This window comes from Paramormyrops kingsleyae, chromosome 16, assembly GCF_048594095.1.
Source record: "Paramormyrops kingsleyae isolate MSU_618 chromosome 16, PKINGS_0.4, whole genome shotgun sequence".
NCBI lineage: Eukaryota > Metazoa > Chordata > Actinopteri > Osteoglossiformes > Mormyridae > Paramormyrops > Paramormyrops kingsleyae.
In genome coordinates, this window is record NC_132812.1 from 32,865,890 (window position 1) to 32,893,829 (window position 27,940).

Here is a 27,940-nt window from a genome sequence, read left to right on the forward strand (position 1 = left end):
TTTTTATTCACCATGATACATCGTATTTGTATGCTGAAAATGTATCTAGTTTTAAAGTGCTATATGCAGTACTACGTCATCGAAATATTCAGAAATAACTGGCGACTTTATTTTTTACAGAATGGGTTATTACTTTATACGTGTATATCGTAAATTGAATTATATTAGAACATTACTAAGACTTACACTCACAATTAAGACACATGGTGGCACACTTAGGGACATCTTTAGACTATAAGACAACACTGAAATATACTGGAAATTGGTAGTAATATAAATTATACGAATCCAATGTGCTGCTGCAGCACCTAAATTATTGTATTGCATGTATTTTGCTCATGGTTATGCATAATAATATATTTTCAGGTTGTGTAATACAGACTATGATGAACTTTACAAGAAGTCTGTCGAAGGCTTGTCATATTCCCGTCTAGCTAACCAGATACCAGGGAACGTTTGGGCTGGTTAATATGTCTTTATCTTAAAAATAGTTATTCTGCATAGGTTACAGGGTAGAGATCTGCTACCTGATCTGGACAACAGCATAACATAATTGGAATTCAATAAATAAATTACTTTATTAGGATGAAACAAAACCTAAAACAGGACCAAAGCCCCTTCAAGAAAGCCAAAATAGACAGGTGCAAAATCCATCCAATACGTCACCCTCCCTCATTCATCCACCTCCCACCAGTTCTCATGCCGGAGGACGTCCAGAGACCTATGACTGGTATTTCAATGAGCTGCTATACCAGATCCAACTTTGTGACATTAATCTCTTCCTGGAATGAAGTCCTGATGTAAGTATCAGATCCTTATTTGTGCGGTTTACAAAACAATTAAACCAGCTAACTCCATAAACAGCAGCAACTCTTATTCATTCATTTTCATTAGCTTTTGATGTTTGATTTGCATTAACTGGGGCAGTGAAAAGGGTCCCATGATGCAAGGGATGGGATCTAGAAAAATGGGTTTTATGTTAGGATTTGAGTGGAAATATATGTAAAGCAATGGAGAGGAGTCAATGTAGAAGATTGCAATTTCAGTCTAAATATTCAGGGTAACTCAAACACTGAAAGGGGTCATGGAATAGTCAAATTGGTGGGCTAGGTTGGGGTTCCAGGTCTGGGTTCATTTAAGGTCCAGTGCGATCGATAGACCTAGGCCCCACCCACTCCCTCAGGGATAACAGGTACCAGCCAAAGTGACATGCATGTGAAGCACACAGCACAGTGAATCACATAGCTAGACCAGAAGCACGTGTCAGAATGCGACTCATCTAATTAAATCACTGCCACTCACACCTTAAATGTTAACTGGCTTTAGCTGCTGCACTCATGTACTAACAAACTGCTGCCGATATGGATCTTTAATTTACAGTAACCACCTTGTGATCATTGTATGCAGAGGAACCTGGCAAAATTCCAATAAATACTTGTCATCTCTGACATGGTATGATTACAATAAACTCATATGGGCACAATGCATGGTGCTGACTTCCTCTTTTTGCCGCCCTGATAATGGTCGTGCTTTTCCCAGCACTGCCTTCCATCGATGACGCTTTCTGTCATTATTACTTTCACATCACCCACCACATTCGCCATCGACACCAGGCTGCAGTTTCTTTAATTACTGTCACCAAAGGGCTTCCAAACGTGACAGGTTGGAAATTCAGAGTGGTTATAGCTTGCTGGACCGTGATGGGGGATTTGAAGCGTGGTCTGGCTGGACGGCAGATACACTGTGACACAAGGGGTTGGAAATCGGCTTTTATGTACACAAGCTTGAAGAGAATCTCAACCATGAGCTTTTTCAAGAAGGCTGGCAAGTCAATAAAGCCAATGCCCCTTCTGTCTCAAGTTTCATTCTGAAATTGAAGTGCATTTAAGTTTATCTTCTCTAATTTTGTTACACATAGAGGAGTTAGATAGTATTATGTACATCATTATGTACACATAGATAAAAATCTATTAATTGCTCCTAGAAAACTAAGGATTTCAACACTGGATGTTTTTCTGTAAAAATTCAGGGTTGCCAGTTGAGGTGAATAACCTCACTTCCATGAAGGATGTAATGAGGCAGAGAAGTATTTGTAGCAGTTCTTGGAATGGCATTAAAACAGCAGTTTTATCTGTCCTCATGTTGCTATTTAAAGATGCCTTTCACTTGACAACGATGGAGATAACAAAAGCAGCTGCTGGAACTGGGAATAGGGTAGGTAATGCCCAGAGTTTAGGAAGATTAGCTTTGCCAGATTAAATATAACCTCCTTGATTGACAGACCAAAAATGATAGAAGGGTTTCATTATCTAGCAGATAATTTTATCATTGATAAAATTACATCCAGCATCTATGGCACAAACATTATAGAGAATGTGGAATGGAATATGCATGGATTTGTAATTTTAATTTTGCAATGTTTCTGCATCATATCATTAATGTTGGCTGTTTTGTTTGTCATTGTGCAAACAAATGACTTCTGTTCAAAAAAAGATATTGTGCATTGCAAGATCAATTTGGCTCATTCTCAGGGATCCCCAGATGTTCAGAAGACAGCTGAAAGGTATAGTCCCTCCAGCATGTCCTTATTTGCGGTTTTGGTTGGATGCATTACTGAGACACTCCATCCATCCATCTACAAGCTAGTTCTGTGTTTGTTCGCTGCCATAAATTCAAATGGGTTTATAAATTTGAATATGTCAAAATTAACAAACTAAGATTTGACTCCAGCCAAGGAAGAATACTTGTGTATTGTTGCGTTCTGTTCAAGCTTTTTGATAAAACTCGCTTAATTAGTTTCAGTGACTGACAGAAAGCAAGTCCTTCACAGACTGTCCCACCTACTCTGTCCTGTTTTCCGCCAATGGTCTCATTGAACAGACCTTCACGGGAAACCGGTAACTGATGGGCTTTGGCCTGCTGACTGGACAGAAACCAGGACACAACAACCTCAATGCAAAACTGCAGAAATGCAGACAGGCTTCTGCCAGACAAGAACAGCAAGATCACAGCAAATTAAGTCTTAGCAGAAGACTTAATACAGAATTGGGAACTGACACTTCTGGTTTATATTAATGCCACAATAAAATGACAAAGAAAATGACAGCACAGGTGTGACATGGACAGCAGCACCTGTCCCAGCGTTTTAAGTACCCAACACTTGTCCTTGACCACAAAATGATAGGATAGGATACGTGAAAAATGTGTGGGATCTGGTAAGTGAAGACACAATATGGGACAATGGCATGTGAAATATGGTCTTCATATCAAATCCTAAACACCAAAAGGAATCTTGTTCCTTGCTGGGGAATGTCTTCTAGGACAAAGATTGGTTCAAAAGGTCTTCTGGGACACAGTAGCCCATATTTCATTACTAGCACCCAACCCCCTGAATTTTTTCCTCAGCAGCATTTATTCTACTCTAAACTTCTAAACTCTTCCATCGAATTTCCATAAATAGCAGGAATTTCTTTGGGAAATAAGAGCACCAGGCGCTCTATGAAACACTCCAAAATGTCAGGCAACATCAATGCCATATTTTTTTACCAGTGCTAGTAGCAGTAGTCTGGTCATTAACAAGTGGACTGAATGAGTAAAAGAATGGAGGGATTGTGAATCAGGCAGTAAAAATATCCAATAAATATCTGAAGGGGTAAGACTGTGAATTACTTTGAATGAAAGCATTAGCTAAGCCATGGAATGTCATGGAGACTATATTTATGCACTTTCACTGTACTGTGTCATTAACGTTTTGTATAGGAGGTATAGGATTCTTTTTCTCTTTTTTTTAGCTGTAGCATATGAGTATTCACTGACTATGGGAATTCACTGATGGGTGCTGTAGTTTCACATCTGCAGTGTTGTCATTTGAATTGGTGTCTCTATTTAAATGTTGTGGGGACCATTTTCGGTCTCCACAAGGGAAAATTCAATTTTATAAAAATCTGTGACTGCAATCAAAAAACTAAAAATACCAAAAGACTCGCAAAAGACTGTGTGTGTGTGTGTGTGTGTGTGTGTGTGTGTACGTATGTGTGTGTGTGTGCGTCTGTGTGTGTGTGTGTGTGTGTGTCCTGAGCAGGAATGGCATGTCCCCTATGGTGCCAACAGGGATGGGACTACACGCCACACACCACCCCCAGCCAAACAGATTATCTACGCACCCAACAGAGACTGTCCAGTTTTAACTTATCGTTACTGATTTAATAGAACCATCCAAGGAAATACCCCCCGAGCCCCCCAGGGAACCCCCCCAAGACCTCTGACACAATGCAAACTCTGATGCCCACTCATAGGCTGGCTCTATCTTTTCAGGGGCTCTAGGCTGTGCTTTACATGGGACACCCCCTATCAAGAAAGTGACATCATTTCACTTCGTGCCAATGCTTAGTTTGCCTAAGCCAGGATCCGGGCCTGGCTCACCTAACACACCGAAACACCCACCCTAGGATGACATCATGGTATAGGCATTTTATTCCAAAATCCAGGCTCACTGGGACCCTTCGTTGGATAATTGTTATGGATGCAGTGGATGCAAGTTACTGATTGGCTAGAATCATGCCTTGTATTCCTGAACCTCCCGGTGCTCACGGCGTACCAAAGCACTGTCCTTAATCCCTCCCAGTGCTCACGGCGCACCAAAGCACTGTCCTTAATCCCTCCCAGTGCTCACGGCGTACCAAAGCACTGTCCTTAATCCCTCCCGGTGCTCACGGCGTACCAAAGCACTGTCCTTAATCCCTCCCGGTGCTCACGGCGTACCAAAGCACTGTCCTTAATCCCTCCCGGTGCTCACGGCATACCAAAGCACTGTCATTAATCCCTCCCGGTGCTCACGGCATACCAAAGCACTGTCATTAATCCCTCCTGGTGCTCATGGCATACCAAAGCACTGTCATTAATCCCTCCCGGTGATTAAAGAAGAGACTGGTGATAGAGCCATAAGACGAAGGTCACATTCTTGTATGCATTTGACTTGTTAAAAAGAAAATGAAAAAATACACTACATGCATTTTCAACCTACTTTATTACATTTGCACACAAAGTAATTGTTATATATTCCGATAAAATATAGAAATTGTATGCACCTTTGCATAGCTGCTACTCTTTTCGCCACAGCATGGGTTAGTTTCTTTTGTATAATAAAGCATTATTGAGATATGGCTTGGACAATAATCAAGGTTGTGCCATCTCTAACTGTAAAAGCCAACAGGACCGATAATAGAGAAAATTCAAAACAAAAAAAATGAATCAGATAAACATTTTAATCTTAAAAAATTTGAAACTGAATTGTTAGTTCATTTATATGTCAAGTTTAAAACTCCAAACTTATTCCAAGAAAGTCAAATCAGTGCATGCAGAAAACCAGAATATTCACAGGTTATTCTGAAATGAGCTAGGATTGTCTGATGGTGATTTCGGTGAGTATGTATAATCTGCAGGGGATTACTATGAGGGCAGGATAACATTGCTGTCCGATGAAGACTATGTATGTTCAGTTTTTGCATATTGTGACTTTTTACTATAGATGCGCCACAACCATTCTGTCTACTGATGTTTGCGATCTAATTGACCAATGAAAAGATGTTTGTATGAAGTAATCTATTTAACTAGTGTTTATGTTTGTGCTAGTTAACATTTGTATTCACAATAGTTGTTTGTATGGAATACCTTATATTGGTAATTTTAAAAACTTAACATTGATAGCTAAATAGGCAGCTGACACATGTCATTGTTAATTGTGAATTTAAAGAAGCGAGACTAGTTTGTATCTTGTTCACATATTTTCCTCACTGAAAACAATCCACATAAGTCCATTGAAAACATTAAACCATCTACTGTGTAAAAATAGGTTTCTATTTATGGTGCAAAGGGTGTCTCATTGTGTTTATTTTGTGAAGTATTTTCTGAGAAAATGCATATTTTCCCACTCCTGAAATAATGGATTTTTGGAGATACATGTCTGTCATTGGACAGCGATAGGGTGGTATTGCTCAGGTCTGGCACGCGGGCGATGATTAACACCGGCCGCGATCGGCAGTTTCCTCTCCGTCCTCGTTGCCTTTAGATGTCTTTTCCGCACTCGGGACACAGAATGTCGTCTCTCTCGGTCAGGAAGCCCCGACCCACCAGGGAGATGGAGCACTTCTTGCAGTTGAAGCAGTCGTTGTGCCACTGGCGCTCCTCAAAGGAGATGTACTTACTCCCACCCAACCCTGAAAGGGGGACGCAGACAAGGGGGCCATTGAGGTGGGACGCAAGGCCGGTGATCAGCAGCCCAGCGAGGAGATGGGGCACGTGGTCCCATCTGGCCTAGCGAATGTTAGCCAGTTTCCATGGAGATGGGCCATGACACGGGTGGCACCCGGATCAAGAAGAACCAGCTACTGCACCCCTGATCTCCATGAGATCCCTTCAACTAGCTAGAATATATAAGATTCTTAAAAGTTTAAAGTGTCTGAAGTTCATCAGTGTCTCCTGTTATTCGGTAGAGGATGGATGTAGAGCAGAGCACTCTGGGAATAACGATTTTAGATATTAGTGTGGTTACACGATTTCTTGGTTATAGATATTAAACATGGATGGAAAATTGTAGAGATTATGAAGCAATCAGACACAGTAAAAGAACCTAAAGAGTTAAAGTGGATCTCCTGTACTCAGAGTGTAATGAGTTCTTGTGCAAAAATACTTCATTAGAATATGATTCGAAGATAGATGTGTAGTATATTAAACACTGTATATGGGTAACTTACATTGCTTAGTTCCCTTTCAGTAGCTAGAAAGGTTGTTAAGACAAAGTAATGAGAACCCCTCTCTAGGTTGTAAATTCTTGGGTCTAAGGGTGCAGGGTGTCCCATACCGCTGATAGGGGTGGTGCAGGATGCACACTTCTTGGCGTACAGGTTGCAGAAGCAGCTGAGGCAGTAGGCGAAGTTGTCCCGAGAGGTGAAACGCTGACCGGATAGCTGCTGCTTGCAGCCCGTGCACAGGAAGCAGTCCTTGTGCCAGGGCTGGTCATGGTAGGTCACCCCACCGGTGGTGATGGGCTACAGGGGCAGGAGTACAGAGTCTCTCAGACCTTTTAGTATCCAGCAGAGGAGTTTCTATCGGAAATGCTTTTTAATGGCTGCAATTCCTAATCTCATAGGTAAACACTCCGCAGCAAAGAGTCAATAGGGCGATGGATTTGATCTCAGATCATGTGTGGTAAACATGCTAGCTAAACCAAAATGGCCGCCTTGTTAACATGCATCCCTGGTCCTCTCCACTGGGGCCCCACCTTCTTGCACTGCACACACTGCATGGCAAACTGCTTCTCATAGCAGGGCACGCAGTAGTTGTGGTTCTCCTTGGGGATGAAGCTCTTGGTGCCGATGGGCTGCTGACAACGCTGGCAGCTGAAGCAGGTCTCATGCCAGCTGTTGCCTTTGTACTCCATTTTCCTGGAGCCTCGTTGTGGGAAGATCGACGTGGGGCAGTTGGAAAGGGGTGGGGGGACATTCAGACTGTGAATGAAGCCTACATACAGAAGTGTTTCATTGTCCTAGATGCATACAAGTTTACTGCCATACGAAGGTAAAATCCAATAACTACGTACTTTATCAAAACTGAGCTATGACTGAAATCGCGTCTCTTAGACTCGTTTTTTCTTTTGTGACAAAATGTCACAGTTCAGTTATACTCAGTGTTCAAGAAAATGCTTCCTACAACACGTATACAGTAGGTGGAGTGTAAAAACAATTTCAAGCCTATTTCCTTAGTCTGCATGTCAGTGTAGTCACTGTGTTTTGCCTTTGTAGGGCAGTACAGTGAGATTATGTTCTGGCATCTGCAATAATACCACAGACTAAATCTTGCTGCATATTTGTTTTAATCCATTACTTGCTGAAACTCATTGTGTCCTTAAGTTTTTTATTAAATCTACTCATCAAATTAACTAAAATCTTGCTGCTCAAAACCTTTGATGCTGTAAATTATTTTGTCTGTGGTATGCCACAATCAGATTTATGTTGTTTATCGAGGTCATTTTGGGACGATTTGGCCTTGGAGTAGGCCGAAGAAGGTGAGCTCCGGCTTCCCCTGGCCTCAGTGTGACCCCACATCCCCAGGCCTCACTGTGACTCTACATTCCCCTGGCAGAGCTCACTGACCAGGCATGATGGTCTTCTTGCAGTCGTTACACTTGGAGGAGTACTCATTGGAGTAGCACTCCGTGCACAGCAGCTGCTCGTCCTTGGTAGAGAAGGGCTTGTCCGCCAGGGACCGTTTGCAGTGGAAGCAGTGGAAGCAGGTCTCGTGCCAGTGGCGGTCCTTGTATGACAGATCCTGGAGGAAGAGATCACATGCTCTGTTAGTGGGGGTCTGGCTGCAAGCTCACTGACAAAAAAACACATGAGTGACCTAGTATGACTCAGTACAGATCATAAAAATATATAGTAGGGAAGAATGTATATATGACTGTGTGTGGGCCAAACCAATTCCACTTTGCATTTATTTTATTTAGCAGACCCTTTAATCCAAATCAACATATAACTCAGAAAGCAGGGTCCCTGTAGATTAAGGGCCTTGCTCAAGGGCTCAACAGTGAACTCACTCAAACCAGGGGACTTGAACCAATGACCTTCTGACTTCAGGCATAGTATCCTAAGCCACCTCACCTCACCCTACCCTCCGATTACTTTGCAATTATCCGAGCTGAAAGAGCCACAGAAATGTCATCTTTCACTTGATACTCAGGGAAATGTTCTGACCCCAAGAGGCAACATCGGGCTTCAGAGCTTTTTAAGTTGATGAGGACAGTAGTCATTTGTGAGGGTCTCGGCGCGAAGGACAACATCACGAGGTGCTGATAGGCGCCAGTTCCATGGTTACTAGATTATCTTCACAAAGAGATCTGAGCACCTTCACAGGATCAGATTACCTCATAATGCAGCTACGGTGACAGTAATTGTCGTAATTTGATCCTAGCAGTTAGCAGGGAATGATTTTAAAGATGCTGTCTGCCTGCTGACCTGAAGGTCCAATACTATTAAGGTCTGATAAATCTGTCAGCGTCATTTCCAAAGCCCAATAAATGCTACATAATTACAGACAAAATCCTGCTTCTGTTGAACATCGATACTTTCTCTCATCTTTCATTTCCAACATCAGACATCGTCTTTATACACAATGTGGTGCGTCTGGCGTCTGTACAAGGAAGCCCGCGATGTCCGGCAGGGGACTCCCTGGATGCGATGTTAGTTTGTTGCAGGACACAGGTATGCTCTCTTAGGGCAACTTCGAGTCCCTAATTTGGTTAGCCACGTGCTTTGGGGCTGTCAGGAAACCAGAGCACCTGGAGGAAATTCACACTAAAATAGAACATGTGAATTCTACACACATGGAGCCGGGGGGGGGGGGGGGGGGGGGGGCAATTCAAAGCCCAAAGCCTGGAGCTGTGAGTTTAAAATATTACCCACTAAGATATGATTTCAGGTTTAACGCAAAGAGGGTTTAGTGAGTGCTAAAGTTACAACCAGCTGATACCACCACAAATGTTTACAGAATTAACAGATATAGTAACAAATATAGTAACTGCTCGAAATAAAAGGTGTGTCATGATTCATTAATGATGATTTAACATGAGATAAGTATGTAACTAAAACTTAATACATAAGTAATAGCATAATACTACATTATTTGTGTCCACCAAAGTAAAGTGTTACCATGACATTAGGTGCGTTTTTTATCCACTGAAGCAGCCACTGATAGCGATTTGTAGCTGATCAGTGCTCTGGGGCCTAAGTTGATCAGCTTGTCCAAAAGCACTGCAATTGAGGACCGTGATTTGAACAGCCCTGATATAGTGCATCATTTAAAAGCCATCAATGCAATGCACTGCAAAGATTTAATGTGTGGCTCACCAGAGTGCCTGTAGATGTATTAAGAACAGCTCACCTTGCTGTCACAGCCAATGGGCTTCTTGCATTCCTCACAGGTGTTGGAGTACAGGCTCTCGTAACACTTGACGCAGTACGGGTTCTCCTCACGTAGGACGTACTTCTTCCCGAACAGGGACTCTTTACAGTAGTGGCAATCGAAGCGGTCCGTCATTTTGACTCAGGGATGACTTCACCTGCGATTATGAGGGGTGACAATGTCAGCCTTTCATTCAATTTAAAGCATCACTATGAGCCCACATGACTTTTATGGATTCTCTACAGACACTTATTATATTATATTATATTATATTTTTATTAGCTTCTGGAAATAATTGTGTGGGGGATTCCCCATAATGGCTGATTAATTTAATAGCCTTAAAGCAAAAAAATTAAATAATCAGCTATTATCGTATTATAAAAGACATGCAGTATCAATAAAAAAAAAATGTCATAAAATGTGAAATGATCACAATTTGTTTGTGATACGGTTTGGTTAGTTTGCTTTCCTTATTTATATACAGCAAACACATAATTTACATAACGTTTTTAACCAAAGTGGCTTACAGTAGATAAAGGTGTTACAATTTTCCTGGGATTTGAACCAATAACTCTTTTTAGCATATTGAGCTACAGGAGACAGCTGGACTGTCTGCAGTGTTTAATTACTGCCCCTGCCCCAGGTACCCTAATGCCCCTGAGCTTCTGTCTGCCCTCCAGTCTATATCTCTAAGAGCATCTCACAGCCAATCAGCTCGCTCACTGGTTCGTCCCGCTCTCCTCCATCAATGTCAGGATGATTACTAACGGAATGAAACCACGACAGCACAGGGTGATGTCACACCACTGCCATCGCTACTCACGTTCGTGACCGCTTCCCTCCCGGGGGGATCCTGGCTGCTCGCCCTGCCTGCCCTGATGTGAGATCCTGCAGCCCAAGCCCACGAGACTGTCGTGGCCCCTCTCTGGGCTAGCGGCTCCCGGGATGCTCCGTCTCTCAATGAGCACCACAACGGCTGTTTCGCACTCAGAATTCCCTCCGTGGTTTGACCATATAAGGAGGTAAAATCCGAGAAACCTCCCCCTCTCTCTCTCTCCCTCCCCCTCTCTCTCTCTCTCTCCCCCAGTCTTAACTGGCAACATACACACTTCATGTTTCCTGTGGCGTATTTATCACTTTCTTACGTCAGTAATTCATCCCCCCCAAAAAAAATAAAACCAAACAACTGACTTTTATCATTTATTTTATTCTGTTATTCATACCCCCCGCCTGAGTCGCCCAGTTCATTCTTGGTGGGTGTCCATCTCGAGCAAGTGCATTGTCGTGAGATGGGCCACCAAAGAATTTAACCACAATTCAGGCCTCAGATCTGGCATCAAGCTGCCTGCCCCACCCCCCAAAATCATTTGTGTGCATCACACCAGACGGACGGTGATGATGACACCAGTCCATGTTCTCATAGGGATTTCCTGATGTTGCCTGTGTTTGTATAGTGATACTTTAAAATAATGTTCAAAAGGAAAGGTTTGCTGTTTTAAGGTAATGCTGATATTCCAGCAGACTGGAATTCTGGAAAGAAAAAACATTATTAAGTTACACCATCCACCGAGCCCCAGCTCAGAGCAAAAGGGTTGGATGATGGATGGATGGTAGAGGATGTCTTATTATAGGAAGCACTCAGGGGTTAAGCTGCTGGAGCTGATGATGATCATGAAGCATTACACTTCATGTATTTAACAGAAGCTTTTACCCAAAGTGATGTATTTTTGAGAAGGTAGGTTCAGACTGTTCCTGTCAGCCCACCTTCGCTGGGGGGCCCAGTAAAGTTTCACAAGAGAGAAGCAGCTGACATGCTAAGCTGATTTTGGAAAATGCCATTCTGATCCCCCCCACCCCCCAGGCGGGCCGCAGCCCAAGGTTCACATAATGCGTTCCTCTGAGATCCCAAATAAAATTGTTTAAATAAAAAAAAAAAACATTAAGTTAATTACTCCTAAGTGGCAAACTTGAATTGATGACACACTTATGGAGAACAAGGACATTTAAAGCTATTTAGACATTTACATTTAATTATGTTACTAAATTAAATTCTCTCAAGACAACCGACAAAATATTTTGTAATTACTTATCCAAACCCTGAATGAAAATTTTTCAAAAATAAGAATGAAATTAATCAATTCTGTTAATAATATATAGAAAGGAAAGGAAGAGAACTTTCTGGATTATTGGGGAGTGGGGAGTGTCTGAATTATAAAAGAAATGCCTTCCATAGCTAGAAATCCTTTCCGAGAAAAAGCTGTTTCATTGCCTCTGCCAGGACACCATGGGCAGAGCTGTGCTTTGTGACACGGCGTCTGTTTCGGGGTGACTTACTCTTTGAGTGCTTTCAGGTTATTAATAGAGAAGCATGAAAATGTCACAAGTGGTTTCTATGGCGGCATCTCTACGGTGCTCCCAAGAGTGAGCACTCTAGGAAACGTCAAGAGCAACAGGAAGCAGGAAAGGGAATCCTAAAGCCCTGAGAGAGAGGGGGCGTGGTCAAGAGGTGGGCAGGCCGGAGCCTCCTGTCATCAGCTGCTCATTGGCTAACCCTATCCACAGCGATCCACAGCTTTGTGACTTAAGTTGGGGCTGCCCCCCCCCCCCCACCCCTCTGATTAGCGTACTACCAGCCGTTCCTAAACATCATCATCATCCCAAGGGTGCCACATGCCCCCCCCCGATCAGCAACCATCTCTCAACACTATGACAGATGCCACGTACTTGGCCTGCAAGCCGGCATCCCGCACAAAGCTAATTAAAGGCGACGTAAGTTCCACTCAGGAACCTCCAACGACAGATTGTAGCCACAGCAGAAAGGACAACAAAACTGACAGCGCATTGTTCCGACCGCCTACAGCATCCCGGTTCCCATTGTGTTGTATTGCTGGGGCTCAGCTAACATCTTGGCTCGATTTAACTGCGTTTTCCACCAGTACGACACGGTAGGGAATCCTGTGTATGTGGGAGGGGCCCAAGCAGCCTTTTCAAAGATTTTCCCTAGAAATTACTGACTCTTTCCTCCTGAAATAAGGGTGAGCAGACAAATAAAAATCACTGGAAATGAACTTTTATCAGAATATATTGTAGAAATAGCTAGTCAACTGCAATTTGATTTGCTTAAAATAAAATTAATGGTTTATATACCTTAAACTTACACATTATATTTAAGTGCTGGGATGCTGATAAATTTAATATTTAGCCGAACCAAGTAATATTTATTTACAGTGTCTGTGTAGGCGTCTGGAAATGTACATTAGAATATTTAGAAGACAGTTCAAGCAGTAAAATAATGAGCTATTAGTCTGAAAGCTAATTTAGTGCAATTCCATTATTTAATTCACCCTGTTCACTTATCATATACTCGTGGAATTAGGTTACACAAAACAAATAACAATTATACAGTCAGCAGCTTTGATAGAAGTGATTGTGGTTCCCTTGGCTAGGGAAGGTTTCTAGCATAGTCAAATGCAGTCAGCCGTATAGCCGGTATCCCCAAGAGGATAAAAGCACACTGTAAGGTTACGGGTTATGTATCATCAGGAACTGCTCATTTCATGCAAAATAATCACTGTCCTTCAGTTTTAAATGTGAAAATTTTTTGTTAGTTATGGTCAGGTATGCCAAAATATTCACTGAGTGAACTATAATATAATATAATATAATATAATATAATATAATGTGAATTAACATTTTGCAAATAATAACCATCAATCGATCCATTTTCTTTGCCAGTTTGTTCTATGAAGGGTTCTGGGAGTCTGGAGTGTATTCCCAATGCTCCGGAAGCAAAGGCAGGAAATAACCCAGGACGGGGCACCAACCCATCACAGGTAACAAACATAAAATAAAATACAATTTATGAAAACAATATGAAAGTTCCATCCATCCATTTTCTGTCACCACTTAACCTCTTTAAGGTCATGGGGGGTCCAGGAATATGAAAGTTAGTGAACTTAAAGTTAGTAAAGTTCCAGAGATGTAAATTGTTCTGTCTTTTCAAATGAACATTGACACGTCCAGGACGCAGCAAAGCCTGCTTCTTAAGCATAACTGACCAGGTAAAACATGCAAAGACGCAGAAGTGAATAAACATTAGCAGCAGATGTTTAGACGGGGAGATGGCGAAAGCAGATGCAGAGAGGGGGGGGCGGGGGGAGGCTTACCGTGCAGCGATGTCCTCAGGAGCCGCGTGTCCGGAGTGAGCGCAGCGCGACAGTGGTCACTCTAAGCTGTGCTTTATCAGATCACTCCACCAATGGATGGGCTAATAGGGGCCTGTCTGGACAGAACCGGACTTTTTATCCAGAAGAGCTATAAATACAGAACTTCCAAAGAGCCACTGGAGATAAAGTCTGCTGTCCTACAGCAGCTGGTGGCCTTATAAGGCTTCACATTGTGGTCCTGAACTCACACACACACACACACACACACACACACATGTAGGGTATACATATCCTTATGGGGACCACTCATTCATTTCAATGGGATAAATGCTAACACTAACTATGACAACCTTAACCCCCACCCTGCCCTAACCATAACCATAAGTAACCTAACAAAATACAAGAGTTTTTGCATTTTTAGTTTTTTCATAGCAGTCACCGATTTTTATGAAAGTTTTCCCTTATGGGGACCGGTTTATTCATCACGTTATGGGGACATTATGTCCCCATAAGGATAGGAAAACCCGCTCACACACACACATAGACACACCCACAGATATACCCCCACACACACACTAAACACACAGACACACACACACTAAACACACAGACACACACACCAAACACACCCACAGATATACCCACACACACACACTAAACACACAGACACACACACCAAACACACGCACACTAAACACACAGACACACGCACCAAACACACGCACACGCCAGCTACACTTGCTGAGACACATGTTTATGATGCACACGTGCAAAGAAATGCACACGCTCACACACACCTACATACACACACAACTCCTAATTCGTATTATTGTGGCAGCTCTCCATTCATTTCTCCAGGCATAACCCTAACCCCAAGTATGACACTTTTAACCCCTACCCAACCCTAACCTTAACCATAAGTCACTAAACAGAATAGAAGATTTTTGGCATTTTTTTTCTTTATTGCATTCACAGATGTTTATAAAATAGAGACTTATATTGTGGGGACCTGAAAAATTTCCCCACAAGCTAAGTAACAGATTTTACCATAGACACCAAAAAACACACATTTACACACATTTACACACATACATTTACATCCCAATTAGATTCTGAGAGTCAGTAACTAAACCAACCTAAATTCAAGTATGGAATATTTCATAAAGGTTACAAAACTTTAATTTAGTAATATTACTGTACATGACAAAATTAATTATGGAATGAATCATGTAGTACATTTTTGGTAAAGAATTAAGGGACAGAAATAGGATGAGATAGATAATTGGAGATTAATGAGAGAGAGAGAGAGAGAGAGAGAGAGAGATAGAAGTGTCCATAATGCCTTATGAAAGACACTATCTTCTGCTTCTGGTCTCAGCCACATGGAGTTAATCACATGTCACTCTGGCGAAGGTGTGAAGATCAGAACTGAAGACCATGTTCCTGTCAATGATAAGTCTGGGTTACCAACAGGTTATCAGTCCTTGGGCAACCATAAGTGAGGACTTATTTACCCAGATACTTTCTGTTGTGCTGTCTTCCACAGCAGGACTCAACTCCAGAAGTGACCATTTTTCAGCCAAGATTGTTATTAAATAACATTGAAATAAAGTTGTTTGGTTTTTTAAATGCAAGTTGGCACATCTGGGACAGCCTAACTAGCAGTCGCAAGAATGACATGAACCTTCAATCTCATAGGCCTATGAAGTGCCTTACAGAACATAAAAAATGAATCTCCTCCAGAGGACTTGCCCCTTGACATGATCCACAGGAATTAGGCAGCACTCGCTCTGCCGTGTTGTCATATATGACTTGACAGTAGGCTTTTCCTTCAATCTGCTGTCATAATGCCCCTGGTGGCTCATTCTGTGTCAGCAGCCTGTGTATATGGCTACCAGTCATAGCTGCATTTGCTGAAACCTCAAAGGAAGACTGGCAGGCGGGGTAACACATGCCCCTGATTAGCTGCCCTCGGGTTTTCAGCTGGACTGGGTCACGCATATTACGGATATAAGGCCAAACAAACAAATGGAGAGAATGAAGAAACATGACAGTCTGGAACAAGGCTTGCTCCAAAAACAAATGCCTTTCTCTCTTCTCTCTGTAAAAGGACCGGTTCTGTCTCTCTGGTATTTGCCCCCCCCATCAGCTATGCCCTTATTTCCCAATCATGTCTTTCATATCCTCAACGTAACATTTTCTCACTGTTTCTTTAGCAAGAGCAGAAAGTTAGAAAAAAACACACGGGTGTGACATGGACTAGAGTTTCCTCCTGTTGTTTTTCCTGAATTAAATCCATTGACATAGAGTTTGTTTTTCTGCTGCTCCCAGGAATGACACCTCTGCAGAAAAACCTGGAAAAAACAGCAAAGTTTGACTCAAGCTTGCAAATTATGCATGATTAGAGGTGAATCTACCATATCCAGACTGGTGATCATGTAATCATCTCCCAGTCAAGTCTCATTCCCATTCCTTTCATTACCCAAGAACGAGGTCTCTGGTACACAGAGCTGCAAACTGCTACGTCCAGGTATCAATATCCTTGTGGTACAGAATGTCATGCAATGGATTTTCTTCTTCTATGCATGGAAGAACTTGGATGTGTTTTTCAATGAACTAAAACTGGTTGTGACAACATTATAGATCCCAGTCTTTTAAAGTGTATCTTTTCGGTGTCTTATTAGACTGTGAAAGGATTATCTATTTAGCATTCTTTTTATCCAAAGCAACATACAACAGTAAAACCACTCACCCAACCATGGAGTTTGAACCAATAACCTTTCAATAACAGGCACTTAACACAGACCTTAACCTGCTGAGCCACAAGCCACTGCATCAGATGGATAATAATAGAGACTAGTTAGATTAACAGAGACTAAGATATCCCATATCCGGTGTCTGGAAAGGCTAATGTGGAGAGTGGGCCCATTGGTTGCCATTGCTGCATATTTTTCAGGGGATTTAAGACAGCAGCCAGCAGACAGACAGAACAGTGACATATGGGCAAATGAGACGGAGAAACTAGATTTACAACACCTGTCGATGCTCCTCTTTTTATAGAGATACCAGGTGTCCGTGCCATACTTAGAGGTGAGGGGATTTTCTCTGTGGCCCACAAGGACCCCTTGTGTCCATTGTCACTTAACACAGATGGGTCGGGTGGCCTGTGTGTATGAGGGACAGCTCACCTGCCATCAGCATCCGGACAGGGGACACTGGTCTGCATGAGTGGCACCTTGTGCTGGTAAGAACTTGTGGCAGATAGGGGATTCAGTGCTGCTTCCATAATTAAGGTGATGGAGTTTTAATAGCAATTCCAAGATTTCATTATATTTTCCTTTGCTTAGTAGCTCCTGCAGACACACAAATATAGCACTGTGCTAACAAAATAAAGATTGTGGGCTTAATTACTAGGGAATGCACATCTGCTCAGTAAGCAGATGCTTTGATCCAAAACAAAGTATGTATCGTTATGTGTCAGAGTTAGCCAGTAACTGGTGTAGCTGGGCTTAAGGGTCTTTCTCAGAGAAATCACTCTGCCAACCACGAGATTTGAACTGATGACCTTCCAATCAATGAAATAGCATTGTAACACACCCCCATAAAGAAATCATACAAACATTTCAGAGTGCATTAACAAAGAGCCTTTTTACTGAAGCACTAACAAAATCAAGAACGCTATCAGCCTTAATTTGTGATCATTGCATCTTGTTTTCTTTTTAGAACAGTATAAGCAGTGTGCAGTATGTTTACATGTAGTTAAACATAAAAGCATGCTTGAAGTAAAGGTCTCTATTACTGTGTTAGGTCAGGAAATTAGAGTCACGTGAGACACATTCCTCCCCATGAAGGAGTGCCATTCTATACACTGACTCCTCATGGGATGCAAGGCTGAGCCTGATTTGACTCCCTTCCCTCCCTCCCTCCAAACACCTTCTGCTTATGGGCTGCTTTGCATCCAGAATGAGCCTAATTTTAGCTCCCAATCCTCAGAATGAAACTGGAAGCATCATCACTCACTCGCACACTGGTGAAGTTTTAAAATCACCTTCCGCAACGGCCTGGACTCTCCTGAGTTCATTAAAGGTTTGGGCAGCTTCTGAAGGCGATTCACTTAAATATTGCCTTCATTTTATTAATGTCCATATAGAGGCACCGCTTGCAGCTGCTTGCATGAGTACTTACAAGTACGCATAAGCACAACAATTACTTGTAACAGTGCAAATGCTTATTTTATGTGCATTTAAATTTTCAGCAAAATCAAGAAGTGGAATCAGGGAATCAGATGCTCAGGTGTGCCTGCCATCCGTCCCAGCCCTGACGTGTCGGAGGACCTCATGAACGTGACGTCTTGCCCGCCACAATGCCTTCGCCCCACTAGCATCGCACAGCTGTCCAGCTCAGCGTAATAGACCCCTCGCTCAAGCCTGGCTCTAGGCAATGCCAGAAAAAAAAATAAAGCGAAAGGTCAGGGCAAATCCACCAGGCAGTAAAACACTCCCCCCCCCAGTCTCCTGAGCCAAGCTGGAACCAACAGCGAGGCAAAGTGATCCCTCCCGACATGAACGAACCTCTAAGCAGTGTCAAGGGAACTGAGCCGTCTACGCACCAGATCCTCTGTTGCGTGCGCGAGGCTGCTCAAGGATTTGTTTCTTCTTTAAATGCCGTCTAAATTCATTTAGAAGGGATATGCGCACCAACACAAAATTGAATATGGCTTCTGAGAAACTAAGCATAAAAAGAATTAAACATTAAACATTCCAATAAAACAAATGTGGTCTATGTCTACATTTGTGTAACACTGGGAGCGGCTCCTGCTGCCGTAACTCACACATAATACTCACACAGATGGCCTTTGTGTTTGATGTAATTTCATTTAATCTACAAATGTTCATCCTATTTTTTGTACTGTTACTCAGAAACATTCCTGCAAGAATAAATGTCACAAGTCGGCAGACAATGACCTCTGAACCTGACATTTCTGTGTGCACATTATGTTTAAGTTTTCTTTTTTTTGAAGGTTTTTTGAAAACAATTTTTTTTGACAGTTGAATCAATTCATTTCTATATGAAATTTAATATTCCATCCATCCATTCATCCATCCATCCTCCAATCACCTATCCAGGACTGGGTTACATAGACTTCTTGGAACTATTCCCAGGCAGTCTAGGGCACAAGGCAGGGTACACCCTGGGTGGCATGCCAGTCCATCACTGGGTGCAAACACATACTATGGGCTATGTAGAAACAGCAGTTCACCCAACTGAATGCCTGTGCATTTCCAGAGGACAATTGGACGACAAGGGAGGTTGTTAGCATCACACATGCCCAACTCCGTAGGTGGAAGGACCAGCAGTACCCAGCAGTAAATATTACATCTGGAAATGACGCATGTTTTGATGCATCAAGTTTGTTTCTTTTTTTTGAAAGAAATAAATTGCAGTTTGTTGTTAACGGTCATCTGTATGATGTTTTATATGCATCAGTAATCATTTTTCATTCTAGTTGGTCGCTCTACATTAAACTTCACAGGTTGCACGTTAAAGTACATGTATGCACAGTTTATAGGATAAAGTCAAACAGATTTATGCAGTCTTACTGGGGGTGATTTGTGCGTTGGTAAAGATCACGCTTGACCATTAGACACGTAATTTTCTTTTATAGTTAGCAGTAAAATCATGGTAATATTTTTACTCTCCCTGTGCCCTTAATCCCTTAATCCCTGTGAATATTGGCTAGATAGCAGCATGGACTCATATCCCGCGACAGCTGTCACATTCGAGAGCACAGGGCTACCCGTCACAGTGCCAGTGCATGCCACATCTTGTGTGTTGCAGTGACTCAAAAAGGGGGTCCTTTGTAGTTTGCCAGGAGTCATCTGTTTGGACCCCCCCCCCCCCCCCCCAAGGGGGACAGTCTGACAAAGACCTGGGCGTGAAGTCAAACTCCCCCCCCCCCCCCACCATATGTGTGGACAATAGTTACAGCTCAACACTACTTCCATCAAATTCCAGCGATCAACTGTGATGACATTGACCAAGAAAATCATAAGCCGAAGAAACTTCCAGAGTGTTCATATCCAGTCAGGACACTCTGGAAATCTTACCGAATCCCCTCTTCAGTCCCTGGGGTTCTCTCTTTCATTTGTTCCTTTTGTCTTTTTTTGTTTTTTTGACCCAGGCTGGGTTTAACTAGAATAATAACACATTGTTTCAGACCACTCTTGCATGTGTCAAATCTTCTTTGACAAGATTTCTGCTATTAATTTGTGTCCTAGTTTGGCATCATTCTCCTGAGGGTGTCTGAGGGATGGAGACAAAGGTCAATAAATCAAAATATAAAGTATGACTATTCCTTAAAGGGAAAGTATGTATAATTCTCATATCACTTATGCATACATCTAAGACTGTCCTGGGAAGCACAGAGTTGAGTACAATATAGAATGCCTGTCAATTTCACAGCACAAAAACACTAATGAATATTTAGAGACATTAATCCAGCTAAACCACATCTTTGAACACAGGGAGAACATGCACATGTTGAATGGCCTCCTCTCGTTTGTAAATTTCTTATGTTCTTATGTTCTTATGTCACAGACACATAGCTGCGGCAAGAACACGACCCACGGTCAGGGGCGCCATGAAATCGGGGAGAGTTATGATGATTTGATGATGATGAGGCCCCTGAGTGACTGCGGCCCTAAAAAAATTTGAACATATTCTGATTGATCTGTGTTGGGGGCCCAATATAATATGCTTTCATGGGGCCCAAATTCAGCACCCCTGCCCCCAGTGATTGAGGTGGGAGGCTACAACACACTCAGAAAACAGAACACATCATAATAGATACATTATTGATCCCCATGGGGAAACTCTTTTTACACCTCCTCCAACTCAATCTCTATAGGTGAGAGCAAGCAAGATGCCACGGACACCCACTTGTTGTGGTGCCTCGAGAGCTGAGGGCTCTTACTCAAGACCCCACAGACATGCTGAGACCCGGCTTGAACCAGTGACTTGCTGATCACAGGCATAGAGGCTCAGACCACTCAGCCACACACTGCTAGCTGGGTCCTTGTTTAAGATATTATTGTGGCTGTTTGTGTCCCAAGGCATTGGCTCACCACTGGCAAGACATTCTGTTCAATTATGAAGCAATTTTTCTAAAAATAATTACAGCAACTGGATCTTAAACATTGAAGAAAGAACTTTCTAATTAATTGGAAAAATGTAATGTGCTTTGTTCTCGCCACTGGCTAGTCATTAAAGGGCCGGTGTGTAAAGTGATTCCGTTACATTGGTATTATTACCCCGTATAAACCTTATTGAGATCTGGTCAACACCAAGTCACACCACATGATAACAATGAATGAGTTACACACTCAGCAGCACTGCTCAGGAGAATGCTGTGGAGATCTCTGTACCACTTTGTGATCAGACATTAGAAACTCTCAGTACACAAAACATCAAACAGTTCCTGATTTGAACCCCAGAGTCAGTGATGGGAAGTGATAATGTTACCCACTGAGTTACCTTGTATCACTAACAGGTACTATAATACTGGAGTGTCAAGCTTGTTTGAAACAACATGGAAAGTGACATATCCTTCCTGGAAAGGTGAAAGTCTGCAGTTTGACGCATTTACCAGAAAGCATTTTTCTATCTGCAAACTGTTCACATGGTTTCATATAAAACTAATGATTATAAGCGACACAGAAGAAAGAAGACCTTTCATTGCATGCAAAGCAGAAACCACTAGTGATCTATGGAGCATTTTAATTTATTCTCCATACATTTACAAATGTTTTGTGCTGGAAGGAAAGAATGAGGTCTGACAGTCACACCACTGTGAGTACACAGTAACTCCATTCTTTGGGAACATCGAACCTTGTTGTGTCCATTCCTGAGCCGGAGAGGTGTAACTCATCTGCAGTAATTAGACCAAACCATCATTTACTGTCTATGAAGTAGTCACTGTAGGATCTCTTCATATTGCATTAGAGGGCTTTAAGAGCTGAAGCAAACTCAGTCTAGGTGCATGATGAACCTGGTCAACCATGATCTTACATGGAATGGTTCAGCTTTACAAATCAGCCTGCAAGGGAATGATTAACTCATTTTAGTCATAGGGTTTGCATAACCCAGCTTTAAAGTAATTGCACAGGCAGTTTTGGGACATAATCAAATAAAGTTTGTCATAGACAATAAACCAACAAAAACGTGTTTTATGAAGTGTTGGCAGACACATTTCAGTAAATGCACCTGCAGCCTTATGCTCATAATTAACAGCTGCCAGAATAATAAACTGCATGACAAATGCAAAGGGTAAATATATAAATAAGGAAATATATTTAAATTTCAAATGATCTTATCCTTAAATTGAAATGCTAAATATCTCTGAAAATTGCTTTTACTTGGTATAAACTCCAGACTATCATGATTGTGATCAAAATGAACAGTCGGAAGATGAGATATTACCACAGGTGAATGATAATCAGCCATCAACCAATTTACTATCTATTTACACATAACTACTTACAGGTGAGTATCAGGCTTGTCCCTGGACTTCCCAGTACATTCCACTTCCACTTCTCCTTGGACCCTACCCCAGGACATTCCACTTCTCCTTGGATCCTACCCCAGGACATTCCACTTCCACTTCTCCCTGGACCTTACCCAGTACATTCCCACTTCCACTTCTCCCTGGACCTTACCCCAGGACATTCCACTTCCACTTCTCCCTGGACCCTACCCCAGGACATTCCACTTCCACTTCTCCTTGGATCCTACCCCAGGACATTCCACTTCCACTTCTCCTTGGATCCTACCCTAGGACATTCCCATTTCCACTTCTCCTTGGATCCTACCCTAGGACATTCCCATTTCCACTTCTCCTTGGATCCTACCCCAGGACATTCCACTTCCACTTCTCCTTGGATCCTACCCTAGGACATTCCAATTCCACTTCTCCTTGGATCCTACCCCAGGACATTCCCATTTCCACTTCTCCTTGGATCCTACCCCAGGACATTCCCACTTCCACTTCTCCTTGGATCCTACCCCAGGACATTCCCACTTCCACTTCTCCTTGGATCCTACCCTAGGACATTCCACTTCCACTTCTCCTTGGATCCTACCCCAGGACATTCCCATTTCCACTTCTCCTTGGATCCTACCCCAGGACATTCCACTTCCACTTCTCCTTGGATCCTACCCCAGGACATTCCCACTTCCACTTCTCCTTGGATCCTATCCCAGGACATTCCACTTCCACTTCTCCTTGGATCCTACCTCAGGACATTCCCACTTCCACTTCTCCTTGGATCCTACCCTAGGACATTCCACTTCCACTTCTCCTTGGATCCTACCCCAGGATATTCCCATTTCCACTTCTCCTTGGATCCTACCCCAGGACATTCCCATTTCCACTTCTCCTTGGATCCTACCCTAGGACATTCCCATTTCCACTTCTCCTTGGATTCTACCCCAGGACATTTCCACTTCTCCTTGGATCCTACCCCAGGACATTCCCATTTCCACTTCTCCTTGGATCCTACCCCAGGACATTCCACTTCCACTTCTCCTTGGATCCTACCCCAGGACATTCCCACTTCCACTTCTCCTTGGATCCTACCCTAGGACATTCCACTTCCACTTCTCCTTGGATCCTACCCCAGGACATTCCCATTTCCACTTCTCCTTGGATCCTACCCCAGGACATTCCCACTTCCTGCAACATTGTATTATACTCATTAAAGAGTAGAAGGAATATGTGTGAAATGTGAGACCCCATCTTTCTCGCCCCCCTCTTCAGTTCAGATGCTATAGATAGTTCTACTATAGATGGAAATTGCCTTGTTTTTTGCCTTTCCTTCTATTCCTGTCAACTTGTTGGTACCTTTTGTTGGAGAGTGGGGGGGCACGGGATTGGATGCTGTGCTGAATCCTGTGGCAGGTGGAGTGATTTCAGCATTGGGCTCCTGAGCAAGGCCCGTAATTTTGTTTTCTAGGGGTGCTGCCTGACCCTGCAATGTGAAGCAAAAAGCTTGCTCTGATCTGTATATGTGTCTGTGAGTATCAGGGGAACCAAATGGGATATGAGAAAAGACAGTTTCACTACAAGGATAAACAATCACTATTCTATTCTATTCTGTTCTGTTCTGTTCTGTTCTGTTCTGTTCGATTTGCACTCCTCAAGCACTCTGTCCTCATGCTCCTGGTCCAGACCATGCCAAGCCATGCAAAGCCAGTGTCCATAAGTTGCAGGGTGACTCTTTGTTTTTTGTAACGTATATAGTTGGAGGAGTTTCACAGGCCTGTGATTTTATCTGGTCTGTCTGCATGAATTACTGTGGTAAGGAATGGAATTTAATCTTGGCATCTTTTGTTCAATAAAGTCACTCGTTGCCTCGTTCCATCAGTGAACGTTAGTGTTTCAAGATTTCTGATGTCCAAACAAACCATTACTGACTCCACAATAGACTTTGGGAAAGCCCCCTCCCCCTCTTATTTGGCACTACATACAGTAGTTCTTAGTCTTAGTGAATGATTTTCCACTGAGCTTCCCTGCAGATGATTGAATAATCTCATCCTATTAGAAAAATTGACCATTTCCCAATATCCATAAACGGCTACTGACTCAACTCATTATTTTATGGATTATTTTATCCATTTATATCATCCTCCAATACTTTTCTGAATAACTTAGAAATGTTTGGTCTTTGTGAATAAAACTAAATAAAATCCAAATTCAGAATTTTTAAAAACCGTACAGGATTTGTGTTTCTTTTTTTGTCTCAATAGACAGTCAGTCGTCACTTTAGGGGGTTACATCTAATTAGTACCAAGCAGCAGCCACTTTTTCTTCCAGAATTGTGTTAATGTGAAAATCCCAGGATGGTGACTGTCTTTGAGATACAGGAACCACCACTTCTAACATCAACAATCACGCCACATTTAAAATAATTTAGATCATGTGACTTAGCTGTCTTAATGCTGCTCAGTAACTGAACTTCTTGACTTGATGCTGTACGTATTCAGCTACATTCTCTGCAAGCAGCTCAACTTAATCAGCTGTCCTCTGGGCTGCCATGTGGCCGGATGGGCTGAGTATCAGGCTAAGTAATTGTGCTTCCCTTCTCTTATGGGATATATAATGTTAGACAATTGGAGATTTAGTCCCTTTGATAATCATGTATTTTTTATTTGTTCATTTTTGCATTAGTTCTGTTTTTTGTGCTTTTGTTCCTAGTTATCCCTTTTTGTATCTAGTTTTATAGTTTTGTCCTGTTTCACCTTTATTCACAGTATCTCCTCTGTAGTATCTCCCCTAATTCCTAGTGTTCAGTTGATTATTAGTCCCTACATCTATTCTTTGTATAGTCCTCCTGTGCGTTTGTGCCTGCCCTTGCCCTGTTCCTTTGTCAGTCATTGCAGGTTCTGTGGGTCTGTTGTAAATGGTGCATGTGTGTTTGTTTCCTTAGTTAGTGTTCCCTCATTGTATCCTCTGCCTTAGTGTTCCCTCATTGTATCCTCTGCCTTAGTTAGTGTTCCCTCATTGTATCCTCTGCCTTAGTTAGTGTTCCCTCGGTGTATCCTCTGCCTTAGTTAGTGTTCCCTCATTGTATCCTCTGCCTTAGTTAGTGTTCCCTCATTGTATCCTCTGCCTTAGTGTTCCCTCATTGTATCCTCTGCCTCAGTTAGTGTTCCCTCGGTGTATCCTCTGCCTCAGTTAGTGTTCCCTAGGTGTATCCTTTGCCTCAGTTAGTGTTCCCTCGGTGTATCCTCTGCCTCAGTTAGTGTTCCCTCGGTGTATCCTCTGCCTTAGTTAGTGTTCCCTCGGTGTATCCTCTGCCTTAGTTAGTGTTCCCTCGGTGTATCCTCTGCCTTAGTTAGTGTTCCCTCGGTGTATCCTCTGCCTTAGTTAGTGTTCCCTCGGTGTATCCTCTGCCTTAGTTAGTGTTCCCTCGGTGTATCCTCTGCCTTAGTTAGTGTTCCCTCATTGTATCCTCTGCCTTAGTTAGTGTTTCCTCATTGTATCCTCTGCCTTAGTGTTCCCTCATTGTATCCTCTGCCTCAGTTAGTGTTCCCTCGGTGTATCCTCTGCCTCAGTTAGTGTTCCCTAGGTGTATCCTTTTCCTTAGTTAGTGTTCCCTCGGTGTATCCTCTGCCTTAGTTAGTGTTCCCTCGGTGTATCCTCTGCCTTAGTGTTCCCTCATTGTATCCTCTGCCTCAGTTAGTGTTCCCTCGGTGTATCCTCTGCCTCAGTTAGTGTTCCCTAGGTGTATCCTTTTCCTTAGTTAGTGTTCCCTCGGTGTATCCTCTGCCTTAGTTAGTGTTCCCTCGTTGTATCCTCTGCCTTAGTTAGTGTTCCCTCAGTGTATCCTCTGCCTTAGTTAGTGTTCCCTCGTTGTATCCTCTACCTTAGTTAGTGTTCCCTCGGTGTATCCTCTGCCTTACAGTAGTTAGTGTTCCCTCGTTGTATCCTCTGCCTTAGTTAGTGTTCCCTCGGTGTATCCTCTGCCTTAGTTAGTGTTCCCTCGTTGTATCCTCTGCCTTAGTTAGTGTTCCCTCGGTGTATCCTCTGCCTTAGTTAGTGTTCCCTCGGTGTATCCTCTGCCTTAGTTAGTGTTCCCTCGTTGTATCCTCTGCCTTAGTTAGTGTTCCCTCGGTGTATCCTCTGCCTTAGTTATTGTTCCCTCGGTGTATCCTCTGCCTTAGTTAGTGTTCCCTCGGTGTATCCTCTGCCTTAGTTAGTGTTCCCTCGGTGTATCCTCTGCCTTAGTTAGTGTTCCCTCGTTGTATCCTCTGCCTTAGTTAGTGTTCCCTCGGTGTATCCTCTGCCTTAGTTAGTGTTCCCTCGGTGTATCCTCTGCCTTAGTTAGTGTTCCCTCGGTGTATCCTCTGCCTTAGTTAGTGTTCCCTCGTTGTATCCTCTGCCTTAGTTAGTGTTCCCTCGGTGTATCCTCTGCCTTAGTTAGTGTTCCCTCGTTGTATCCTCTGCCTTAGTTAGTGTTCCCTCGGTGTATCCTCTGCCTTAGTTCTAGCCCTTGCTGGTCCTTGTTCTGCCTACCTACCTTTGTTTTGACCGCTCATGGTCCCTTTTTCTTTTGTGTTTTTTAAAGTTCCTTTGTAGTAAAGTTCCCTTTTGTGATCTGAAATCCACCTAATGGACTGTGAGTAATGTCCTGCTCAAATCCAGTCAATCACATTTAAAGTCACATATTCACCCAAAGATCATGTCTTGAGACCATGGAGAAAAAATTAAAACCCACATGAAAAACATGCAAGAGCGGACATCCTTTGTAGTGAATTAAAGAATATGCTCACAATGATTTGTGCATCAAAATAATAAAATGCTATCACTGTCAATCAAAACCTACTTTCATGTGACTTTCTTCAATAAAACAAGGAGGTTAGGAAATGGGTAGTAAACTCCTTGCGGGAATACCCTGTGCCCTCCGATTTTGCACTCTTACAAGCCAGAATATTGTAATAAGGCATGTGGTTTTTATTATGAAACAACCATTCTTGAAAACCTTAACCCTCTTTGTAATATGCACTCATTCTTCAACAGAATTTTCAGAATCCTTCTTAATGGATGGAAATCATTGGTGGGTGGAAGTCTTTACGTCTCGCTGGGGATTACAAATCGGATTTTGGTCTCACTGGACCTCTTGAAATGTCAGGCGTGATCAGACTTAAAGGTTTACTGTTTCCAGTACGACTCACCAAAAACAAGCTGATGCCACAGAGATGCAGTCACATAAGTAAGGTACTGAGACATATTGATGACTCAGTCTACATCAGCCACATTT

At 42.6% G+C, this 27,940-nt stretch overlaps 1 protein-coding gene and 1 long non-coding RNA gene across 6 annotated transcripts; one reads left to right on the plus strand and one right to left on the minus strand.

Annotated features, from left to right (window-relative positions):
• Positions 1–5,007: 5,007 nt before the first annotated feature.
• On the minus strand, positions 5,008–14,281 carry LOC111843685 (four and a half LIM domains protein 2). 3 transcript variants are annotated; one of them, XM_072700446.1, is made up of 6 exons: positions 14,124–14,281; positions 9,937–10,114; positions 8,151–8,325; positions 7,280–7,518; positions 6,860–7,046; positions 5,008–6,215 (listed from the first exon to the last, which is right to left on the minus strand). In XM_072700446.1, the coding sequence occupies exons 2-6, from the start codon at positions 10,090–10,092 to the stop codon at positions 6,064–6,066; spliced, it is 909 nt and encodes a 302-aa protein (XP_072556547.1). In that variant the 5' UTR covers positions 10,093–10,114; positions 14,124–14,281; the 3' UTR covers positions 5,008–6,063. The 3 variants fall into 3 exon arrangements, with proteins under 3 accessions (XP_072556547.1, XP_072556546.1, XP_023667232.1); XM_072700445.1 differs by lacking the exon at positions 14,124–14,281 and adding an exon at positions 10,781–10,955; XM_023811464.2 differs by lacking the exon at positions 14,124–14,281 and adding an exon at positions 10,781–10,953 and having other exon boundaries at positions 7,280–7,449.
• On the plus strand, positions 12,562–19,584 carry LOC111843686 (uncharacterized). Of its 3 annotated transcripts, none has more exons than XR_011982948.1 (4): positions 12,562–12,902; positions 13,693–13,790; positions 16,455–16,653; positions 18,379–19,584. It is a non-coding gene; the product is annotated as an uncharacterized lncRNA (long non-coding RNA). The 3 variants fall into 3 exon arrangements; XR_011982946.1 differs by having other exon boundaries at positions 12,562–12,726; XR_011982947.1 differs by lacking the exon at positions 16,455–16,653 and having other exon boundaries at positions 12,562–12,726.
• The last annotated feature ends 8,356 nt before the right edge of the window (positions 19,585–27,940 follow it).